The sequence below is a fragment of the Pectinophora gossypiella genome, chromosome Z, assembly GCF_024362695.1.
Source record: "Pectinophora gossypiella chromosome Z, ilPecGoss1.1, whole genome shotgun sequence".
In the NCBI taxonomy this organism is placed as follows: Eukaryota; Metazoa; Arthropoda; class Insecta; order Lepidoptera; family Gelechiidae; genus Pectinophora; species Pectinophora gossypiella.
The window spans coordinates 21,258,664-21,270,190 of record NC_065433.1 but is presented as its reverse complement, the minus strand read 5'-3'; the positions used below and the strand labels follow the sequence as shown (position 1 = coordinate 21,270,190).

The 11,527-nt window shown below is 37.5% G+C and overlaps 1 protein-coding gene across 1 annotated transcript; it reads left to right on the top strand.

Annotated features, from left to right (window-relative positions):
• Positions 1–3,275: 3,275 nt before the first annotated feature.
• LOC126380636 (uncharacterized) lies at positions 3,276–10,344 on the top strand. The gene is made up of 4 exons (XM_050030183.1): positions 3,276–3,345; positions 3,580–3,661; positions 7,735–7,890; positions 8,840–10,344. The coding sequence occupies exons 2-4, from the start codon at positions 3,580–3,582 to the stop codon at positions 10,111–10,113; spliced, it is 1,512 nt and encodes a 503-aa protein (XP_049886140.1). The 5' UTR covers positions 3,276–3,345; the 3' UTR covers positions 10,114–10,344.
• The last annotated feature ends 1,183 nt before the right edge of the window (positions 10,345–11,527 follow it).

The following is an 11,527-nucleotide window of genomic DNA, read 5'->3' as shown; positions in this document are numbered from 1 at the left end:
AAATGCTCAGACGGATAAGTTCTAAGGATAATACCATTATTGTTACTTGGCCGGCACTTTACATTTTCACCATAAATGTATGAAAAATACAGTTTTTTAAAATCGAATAAAACCGAAGATATTGACCCTACAGCTTTGGTGCCATAGTAATAAATGCTCATACGGATAAGATCTAACGGAATATAGCAATATTATTTTTTGGCCGGCACTTTGACTTCTGGGCCGAAATCCGATGATCTCCTTTTAGTTTTTTAAGAGTTCATACGACACTACGACAGAAAATAAATTGGGCATAAGTAGGCATACATTATATTTAAATGGTCTTTGTTGGAAATCCTTACTTTTAATACAAATATATGCGATAAAAAATATTTTCCCTTGAAATGGGAATTTTTCGGGTTTTTTCCCTCAGAATTGGGAAAATTCCCAAAACGCGGGAATTTTCCGGGTAAGAACCCAACACTAACCGAGAGACATTAAAATTTGAGTGACACTTAAGTAGGTACTTAATTCATTCCTTTTAAAATTGTACGTAAAATCGACACTAAAAAACAATGATGTCTCAAACGGTGGTACGTCAAGATTAATTGTTGGCACGTAATAACGTGTTATAATGTAGCAAAGGGCACGTTGAACATTTGGAAAGTGGCATGTAGATGTATCTATTAAGGGTTTGCCTCCCCTGTCCTATACTGTCGGGTCGAGACGCTGATTACTGCGCCACCCTATTGATTGCGCTTCCTATTTCTCATCGAGTATAATTTATGATTTGTTGAAACACCTCGCAACCGTTCTGATTCTGCTTAAAACCTATACAGTGACAATCAGCAAGAAACGAACTTTGTGTATTGATCGGAATAACATAATGATAGATAGCGTGCGGTGTAGCGCCTGAAAGCAGATATTTTAATGAAGCTGTCACGACCATTATTTTTACATTATCATACGTAACAAACAAAACAGCCTTTGTACGAGTAAACTCTGAAATGCCCACGCTGCTTCACTGCTGGTTAGTGGAGGTATTTGTAGCTACCGTTTTGAAAAATCGCTAGAGATTTCAAGGCCTCCGACTTGGTTTAATGGTTTATTCACCTAATTAACATTTACTGCGGCGATAACAAGTATTAAGTATTAAATAAAACAAAGAGTTCGCTCGAGATTAACATTATATCCGCATAAAATATAAACACTGGGAGCAGTGTGTAATGTAAATCCTCGTGGTGGCGGCGGCGCGGCGGGTAATCTATTTCCTTGAGTGTTTATTCATGCTTCAATTTATTGTCCCCGTACGATCGTACTTCTAAAGAGGATCTGTATTTTCTGGATAAATATAAAAGGAAATGATAATATGATGTACATTCTCATAAATCCATACATACCATAATCATAATCATATAATTTATTGAGTTACACATGGAAGAAAGTTGGTAACATACGGTGAGTAAACATAATATGAACCCGGAACGGGCACAGCAATTTAAAAGAGTTACAGTTTCATATTTTTTAAGCTTAAACATAATAAATAAGAATAAGTACTTATATAATTTAGACATAAAAGTAACTTAAAAGAAAACTACGTATCATTAAAAATAGGAGTAAGTATAAAAGCTTTTGTCAATTAGGTACTGTTATAAGCTTCTTTTGAAATTATTTAAATCGGTGATGTCTTGCAAGGCTTTCGGAATCTTATTATATATTTTTACAGAAATATGTATTTTAGAAGTAACTTTGTCTGTCTATCTGTCTGGCCAGCTTAACCGATTTCAGTTCAAAATTGGTATGAATATAAATCGAGATCCAGGCAAATGCAGGGTAGTTTTTATTCCGGATAACCATTTAGGGAATGAAGTGGGGTGGAAAAAAAAACGTGCCGCGCGCGATAACCGAACTTCACGCGGACGGAGCGATGAGTGAAAAGTTAGTATGAAATAAGTCCCTCATCTGTACATCTGCATCGAATTAACATGTTACTTAATGTGGTGGTTGATTGACTTTTAAAGGATTAATTTCTAGTTCTACATAATTATACTTACCTACTTTATAAGTTTTTAAAGTTTCGTAGCGGGAATTTACAAAATGTGAGTCGGTACTGCGCTAAGAATCCAACTATTTTCCTCAGCATCAGGTACATAATAAGACTGACACAAGTTTCTTCTTAGTACATGAATTATTATTTGATTTCTGTATAATAATAATACTGATTGTCGGATTACAACACAACTGTCTCATTATATCACACGCCGTTTTTATTTAAAGCAAAGTTTATACAGGGTGTTAGTGACATCGTAACGAAAACTTTGAGGGATGATTCAGACCATGATTCTGAGTTGATATCAAGTGGAATTTTCCGTCGCAATAGTATGAAACTGAAAATAATTAAAAAAAACACAAAAGTTCTCATGAATTTTCCGACAGCAAATTCCACTTCATATCAACTCAGAATCATGGTCTGAATCATCCCTCTTAGTATTCGTTACGGTGTCACTAACACCCATACCTACTTGTATAGCTACCTGTATGTACTTGTATGGGAGGTAAGTGACATCGTAACGAATACTGAGAGGGATGATTCAGCTCATTATTCTGAGTTAAAAGCAAGTGAAATTTTCCATTGCAAAAGTACAGAATTGAAAATAATTTTAAAAAACTAAAAACAAATCATGAATTTTGCGACGGAAAATTCCACTTGATATTAACTCAGAATCATGGTCCGAATCATCCCTCTCAGTATTCGTTACGATGTCACTAACACCCTGTATACACATTTTCATTAAAGGTTCAGCCCCCAACTCAGAAGCAAACGTTGCTATTTTTTCAATCGCTAACGTAGGTATAACCCGATCGCATACTTTACTAACCGTGGTTGCTAGACAATTAGCACGATTTATAGAATCCTTTGCAAATTGGCGCAGCCCTCTGAAAAGAAAGCAGATGTTCGACAACTAATACTGTGTAAGTAGATCCTATATATTATATACGTATATTTAGATCACAGTACATATCACTCAATGATTGTTATTAAATATCTTACGCCTACATGGTAACGTAATGATCTAATGATACATGTGAGATAACTTATTTCTCTTCCCCATTTCCTTATTATGTGGCCAGCATATCGGGAGCCATCCGAAAATATCGCGATCCCTCCTTAGAAACAGGAACTGAGTGTCGTAATGTAATTGGATGTGTACGAGACTTTATACGGGGTAATGCTCCAAGGTCCGGCGGCGGCGGCCCGGGCGGAGCGCGGAGCGGCGGCGGGCAGTGCGCGCGGACTCCTACTCGCCGCGACACCATCACTCGACCGACCAGCCCTCGACGAGGCACTGCCTGCGCGACTCAAAGGTACCAAAACTTATTCATTTATTTTAAAAATTATTTAAAATAAAAAATATTTCCTTTGCAAAACTTTTTAAAAGCAAATACCTACAAAATGTTTCAAGCCGAAGCGAATGCAACTATTTAAAGTTAGTTTTGTGAAATTTCATTAGTTTCCACTTAATACGACTCCTTCATTACGCTAGAAGTTTAATTTTGTACGGAACGGGTGCGCACTAAACATAAAATTTTGTGACTCAGATGGCGGCGACACTACTGAAGTTTAGCCTTTCACCGGCGAGGGTGCTGCTCGCGAGCTCTGCGGTTTTCATTATGTTGAGTGGTGAGTGGATGAATCCAGCTCTTCACATTATCTCACCAATTTTCCTCACACCCACTTCTGTTCAAAGTTCCGTGACAAATGTTCTCAAGTTCACAATGTATATCCCAAACGGAAACATTTTATTATTTTACTTTCTAAACTCTGGTAATACTAAAATATTAGCTACACTTTTTCATCTTCCTTTCTTTCTCGTGCATGAAAAAATAAATGTACTTACTTAAGTATTTTCTGATTTCAAACAGGTTGAACAGATATTCGACGCGAAATTAATTAAAACTGAGTAATAAAATTAGTTTTTATTGAAAGTGTTTTAGTTTGTGTGATAGTAAAAAAACAGCTTTATATTGCCAAACTTCCTTCGCGCTACCACAGACATCTATCGGTTAGTGTGATGTTAGTAAATAAGTAATTGCGAAATTGTTGATGACATATTTAAACAAAGGTTGATAATTGTGGGACCTCATCAAATCATAAAATCCTAACAAAGAGGCACATAGGTTACCTAGTTACATGTATTTTGTTGCAATACTAGAGCCCGTAACTATTAGTACTTACATTATCAACTTATAATGTACATACTTATTGTTGGTGAGCTTGTATTTTTTATAATACTTACTTATTATTATTTTTTTTACTATAAGTACCTACCTCTCTGAAGCTTCAAAATTTCATATACTATGGCGAATTTCTTATGTACTTACTTACTTGTAAAACATGTTATGTACATAAGTATCTTATTTACTAAAAGAAACATCCTTTTTTAATATTCTTACTTATTTATATTCCATAGTTCGTAGACATGAAAGTATAATATAAAACGCTACTTTTTACGCAGGTGGATCAAAAAATATTTGCTACCTACTTAAGTCTTTGAAGAATTCATGAGCCACGTACCTACGTCCCAACCTTGGCCACACTTGCCGGTTCTCATAACCGAACCAACTTTTAAACTTGATAAATACAATCAAATGTATAATATAATATACACACTACTTCTTATAACATATTATACATATTATAAGAAGTACTTACACATTATTTTATATAAATACACATTACTTCTTAAAAATGACTTGAACAGCTTGGGAATATGGAGCATGCTCCTGATTCAGATAGGCATTTGAAATCTTTTCAGGGTTCGCAGGTGTCCCCGTGATTGACGTGGTATTTGATATGATCTTTAAACCCTCTCTGGTTATCCTTTCAATCATTCGGAAATTACACGCGCTTTGCATTTTTGTCAGATTAGTCGGTATTTGGAAACTGAAATAGGTTCATACGGATAAAGTATATACGAAAAAATACTTAGTTGAACAATAAAAGACCTAATAATAAAAGCTTTATTTCGGACATAATAGATACAGGCATATAAAGGCATTTCGTACGTAAATGATTATAATATCTAGTAGTATCTGTCTATATTGGGTAACCACGAGTAACAAAATGAAACAAATGAAAAAATCGGTCAATAACCGAGTTATAATTTGACATATTCGGACACCAATTTACTCGAAAAAGCTATGGTATTGATCGAAATGTAACGGGTACTTACTTACTTTTTAATAGTACTGTTTGAAGCCTTTGCGACACAATGAAAAAAATATATACGTAATACAGCAACTTTGGTTTGAGACAAAAAGCGTACTTACCTATTCGTTTCTTGGATGGAATGGAATGATACGATAAAGGTCGCTATTTTCGCTTGATGCATCGGGATGTTCCGGTTGCAAAAACTGTAATTTTGCTCTTCTAGAAGACCGTTTGAACATAGAGTCCCACTTCACTATCCTGTCGAAATACTGACTAGTGTTAGCTGTCTGCCGGCTCCCGGAGACTCGAGTGGGGGAGATCCGGGCTCTGGTCGTGTCCCATGTTCCAGGATGCGGGGCGACAGGCATTGTTTCAATATTTGCACAGCGGCCGCAGGTACGCGCCAAATATGTACTTACCTATATGTACTTGGGGTGAGTAATCAACACTCCGCGGCTAGCTGACTGCAGTCCCTGAATAAATGATCGTGTGCCAGCCACACCGCTCATAGCTGTCTGAATAATTTACCAACGAATTGTAGGACGGAACACGGTGGGCTCCTTGCCCCTCTATAAGCAGCTTTTGAGGCTAAATAAACAAGTCAAGTTTCAACGAAAACTTAATTTGGCTCCAGCTTTTCACAACGTTATAATATTTTTTTTCGGTTTTCGAATGCCCGTCATGTGGATTAACTGAGGGATTAACGGTAGTCTGAGTCGCGAAAGATAAGCAGCCATATTCGTTAACAATTTTAAACTCTACACAGCTGCCAAGCGATTTTCTAGTGTTATGTTAGTGTTAAATGCAGCATTATTAAGGCACGTATCATTGTATTTATATTGATAGAACTGTCTCTTTGAGCGATTTGATGAATCGTTACTATGCGTTCTATCATAATATTCATCTTGGGACAAATATCTTATTAATGTCCACTTCGATAGGTAAACAGGTAGGTATGTATACTATTGCATAAACTTAATTTAATTTAGAAAACTACCCCTCTTTGACTCGGATCTGAGCGTCTCTCCACCAACCCGTAGTAGAGAAGCGTATAAGTTTCGTAACTTCTCCGGTTACCAAGGGGAGGGCTATTCCAAACTGTGGGATGTATAATTAAGACTATTTATTACAGAAGATGCTACAGAAGATCCCGTTCCCACAACTGATCAAACTTAGAAATACTTACTAATACTTCTAATGATTCTGTAAGCTCTCGATCTACTTTCATTTTAGATACCTACCAGTATAATAATAAATAATCACAGTTCCACCAAATTAATACTAATAGGTAGGTACTTGCCATGCACTATAACCTGAGTCCACACGGAAGTAGTCGCGGCGGCCATTCAGTTGCTGTGTTACATTTAGCAAGCCATGTTGAAGAACGTAACACGCCAAATACATTTCGACACACTTTCATTCAGCCGTATTCAATCCGGCTAACTGTTGACCCGCCGAAATACAAAACGGCCCGGTTTTAGAAAATGGCTAGCCAAATAGCAATATGGCGGATTATTCATCCGTATTAATTTACTTTTAATTACATGAATACCAATAAGTTATTATTATAAAAGGAAATTGTATAGGGAAGAGGACGGAGCCTTTTGGGACTCGGAAAAATAATCCATCATGAGAATTCCTGATCGATTACGTGCAACACTTTTGTTGAATATTTCCTAGAAAGTTTGGCAATATTATTACGTAGTAAAGGATCCTTCGTTACGAGTAACGCCGGATCTAAGTATCAAAAGCACAGCAAATAAATTGATATTGCTACTGTTACCTAATTGCATCACGATAAAAATAATGTTGGATAGGTAATTTGTCCGGAAAATCTGTTGAAAATTGCTACAAAGTTGCTCGTAGACATGACGCAATTAAAAGTCGAAGCAACTTTCTATTTTCTACATTTACCTAGTTAGACTTTAGATAGCAAACTGATATCGATTATTAGGGGAAGGCGGGGCAGTCGGCTTAAATCACGAAGTAATTAACCAATCAAGGTGTGTGTTACCTGACGCACAGTATTGCCTTTTACCCTTCTAAGTGCAAAAACAACGTACGTACAATATATCAATATTGTATTCAATTGTGTGTTGTTTTTTTATTGTGTTGTATTGTGTTTCATCAGAAAAGTTCAAGTAATTTTAAACAAATACGTCAACATGTTGCGCGCATAAGTTAAAGTCGTGTTTTGACAAAATAAAATGTGACCGCGATCTGTTTTTCTTTTTTTTATAATGTAGGATATTAGCCGAAGTATGTTTGAGTAGGTACTTTAGTTTATAATCATACAACACCCCGACATACAAAACATCTCGTTTTACACATACACTACACATTAGACGTTATCGTACACGCGCATCTGTGTGTATGACGTCAGACGCCCTTATAATTAAAGACATGAAGACTAAAAATAAGACCAAGTTGTAAGATAAAACCTAGCTCAGTCGCTGGAGGGGAGCGGAGAGTTGCCATTCTATATGTATGTAAGTAGTATTATTTGTTATTCTTTGATAATATTGTACTTACTTCTTCTGCAGTGGGTTTGGTGGAGGGTCGCCAGTGCTTCTGGTGCGGGCCGCTAGCGGAGCAAGTGCACCGCAGCCGCCGCGCGCCGCCCTGCGCCGGCGGCGTGCGTCACGTCACCGCCTGCGACCCCGGATACAGCTACTGCGCCATAGTCGCCACCTCCCCCCGTCAGTTTACCTAATATAATAATGACGACCTCCGTGGTCCAGTGGTTGAACGTTGCGCTCACGATCCGGAAGTCCCGGGTTCGAATCCCCGTGGGGACATATCACAAAAATCACTTTGTAACCCCTGGTTTGGTTAGATCATTACAGGCTGATCACCCGATTGTCCGAAAGTAAGATGATCCATGCTTCGGAAGGCAAGTCAACCTGTTGGTCCCGGTACCTACTTACTGATATAAGTATGTAGTCATTACATGAGCCATGCCAGAAGCCTATAGTGGCTCAAAAATAATCCTGACACCAGGGTTGCTGAAGTTGGTCATCCACCTCACAACCCACACTTTAGAAGAAGTTTTTAATTCACAACACATACAAAAATCCTCAGTTCTTGGAGGCCAAGTGGCCATACGGAAATTAAATTTATGACCTAGTGGTTTGTTTGGCCACTACAAATTAGTAATGGTTCTACCTCCGAGTACTTATCACTATTTACGAATACCTATTTCGTTATCTAGCATAGCAAAGAACAGCAATATTAGGTATGATCTGAACACCTCCGAAATAACTTTAGATAGGTATATGCCTAACATAATCAGGACATAAACACCGAAGTATGTGACGATATGTGTTTCATTTACAGTTTTGTCCCAACTAACTACTACTTATGTAAAGTAGTTGCGAAATCACCATTAATTGCTTACATTACCTAACTGTTTTCCAAAAGTTGGAAGCTTCTTTTACATGTGTAAACAGAATATTTATACTAAATCAAACAACAACTAGGTACTACTACTATCGTGTGGGTTGTGAGGTGGATTACCAACCCCATCAACCCTGGTGACATGGCTAACAACGACGTGATTAGCTGTACAATTGAAATAATCATTCAATCAGTCGTCTACCACCTTTTTTTATAAAAATATCCCTCTAATCGTAAACATATTGGTTACAGCGTATGTGGAGTCTAGATACTGCGTGAAAATATATCAAGACGAGTGTTACCCGCTTTACTGCAACTCGACAAGAACTTGGAAGATGACTTGCCCGTGCCGCGGTGACCTGTGCAACGGAGGCAACACCGAGCGAGAGAAGGAAGCATTTGACGTGTTGCCCAGACTCGTCGCTAAGACGTCACGGATACAGAGGAGAAACGCATCACCACCTACCATGATGAAGCAGAAAAACGCCAAAATGATCGACCCAAATAACGAAGAGGTTCCCGACAATTCGCTTCAACGAGACGCCGTGACGACATCCAAGGACAATGTCCGTACCGCAAGCGATATCGACGTTACTGTTAATTATACATCTAGCGAAGAGTCTGGAACAGACATAAATAAAACTATGGAAATGGTCACCAATTCTACTACTAGTCACAACTCTGCTACATCAATCGACTATGTATCCTCACGGGATGATATACAAACTTCCACCAACATGATAGAGATTGATTTAAATAAATGGTATGAAACTGCTGGCAAAGATAGCGATGAAATTGATGACGACGGCATTACTATACTGTCTGAACATCCTAGTCATAAACACAGCCAAGACAAATCTAACCATGACATTCTCAAACATGACGACTCAGCAATCATACACGAAGCCAATCATAAGAAAGAAAGACCTATTGTACACGTAGATCCAGATACTAAAGAAGTTAAATGGACTCCAGCCCAAACCATGGTGACAACAGAAATACCCAACATAATGACGTCGGAATCTGGATCTCCCGCGAGTTTAGAAGAAGGTATCTCTTTAAAAGAAAACCATCTACAACCTAGTATGCCATCACCAATCGAAGCATTTCAACAAGACGAATCGGCTGTAGGAAAGGCTACCGAAGCGACTGCAGATAAAATTGTCGAAACGAGTGTAGATAAAATTGCCGAAGTGCCTGTAGAAAAGATTGCTGAAACGCCTGTAAATAAAATTGCCGAATTGCATGTAGATAAAATTGCTGAATCGCCTCTAGAAAAGGTTTCCGAGTCGCCTGTAAAAACGGTTGCCGAAGATAATCAAAACAAAATTAACCCAACGAAAGAACCTACTGAACAGAGTACAATCAAACAAACTTCTGCTACGCCATCTGTGGTTTCTAAAAATGCGACCGTACCAGGACAATCGGCACATACGCCGAAACAAATAAACAAAAATTATGCTACTGCAATATCCGCTAATGTTATTACTATAGTTCATTGCTTTATTTTCAACAGCTTTGTTTAAAATTATATATTAGTCACATTGTGGGGTATTACGTAATGTAGCGTTTAGATAATTATTAAAATCGTGATTGATCTCTTCTAAACTAGCTTTAAAATTAAACCAAATTGGCATTTTAAAACTTACCCACATCAGTAGTGTTCAGTAATTGTGATATTAGTTTAGACAGATTGTAAATGTAAATATTCAAAACAAAAAAGTGCCTTGACAGAAATAAAATACACGTTGAATTTCCATATTGTTTGTATTTCCTTTACAAATAACTTTAATATGTTACACTCAGAGAAATAATAGACGGGCCTTTGGGCTATTTACACTACTTACATTTTTTTGCCATTTTATGTGGTAGGTGTAGGTATATAATTAATTACACGTAAAGCACACATCTACTCCCTGCCGCACACTCATATGAAAAACAACAATGTATCTGTAAATGCATACCAAAACAAAACCATCACACAAATAACAAAACACGAACAACCGTTCATGTACTTTCGGCAGGCGGGAGTTCCCGTCTCCCCGTCTGTAATTTCTCTGATTTATTACATAAGTAATTGAAATATGAAGCTGGAATAATCACAGGCAGTAAAAGGGAAAGCTGTCAATAATATATTTACTCTTGCTGCATAGAATAAAGTATAACTACATGTTATTGGTTAAATTAGATGAAAGTTACACACGATGCTCTGCCCAGCAGTGGCACAGCTACATTATTAATGCGCTGGTGATACGACACACAATACTTTATTGCGTACAAATTAAACGAAAGTACAAAAGGCAGCCTTATTGCTAACCATAATAATATACTTACACAAAACGATTAATTACCTACCTTATTATTATAAATACAGGATCTTAGTGACATCGTAACGAAAACTTTGAGGTATGATGCAAAAGTATGGAACTGAAACTTAAAAAACACCAACCTTTTCAATAATTTTCTGACAGAAAATTCCACTTGATATCAACTCAGAATAATCGTCTGAACCATCCCCCTCAGTATTCGTTACGGTGTCACTAACACCCATACCTATTTGTATGGCTACCAGTATGTACTTGCACGGAGTGTAGGTGACATCGTAACGAATACTGAGAGGGATGATTGCTCATTATTCTAAGCTAATATCAAGTGGAATTTTCCATCGCAAAAGTATATAGAATTGAAAATAATTTTAAAACATCTTAAAAAACCGCGAAAATTCCACTTGGTCTGAATCATCCCCCTTAGTATTCGTTACAACGGCGATGTCACTAACACCCTGTATATTTTGTGACTCCAGTTTGGTTAGGAAAGTAAAGTAAAGGTGTTCGGAGGGCACGTTAAGCAGTCGGCATAGATCAAGAAATAATACTATGAACGGCAACTCCGCTCCCCACCAGCGGCTGAGCTAGATTTACCTCAATTGGTCTTACTTTG

Excerpts from the sequence above, each read along its gene's own strand:
- LOC126380636 (XM_050030183.1), top strand. The coding sequence starts at position 3,580 with ATGGCGGCGACACTACTGAAGTTTAGCCTTTCACCGGCGAGGGTGCTG. Across the intron at positions 3,662-7,734 it reads GGTTTTCATTATGTTGAGTG|TGGGTTTGGTGGAGGGTCGC; the intron begins GTGAGTGGATGA and ends CTTCTTCTGCAG. Across the intron at positions 7,891-8,839 it reads CATAGTCGCCACCTCCCCCC|CGTATGTGGAGTCTAGATAC; the intron begins GTCAGTTTACCT and ends TATTGGTTACAG.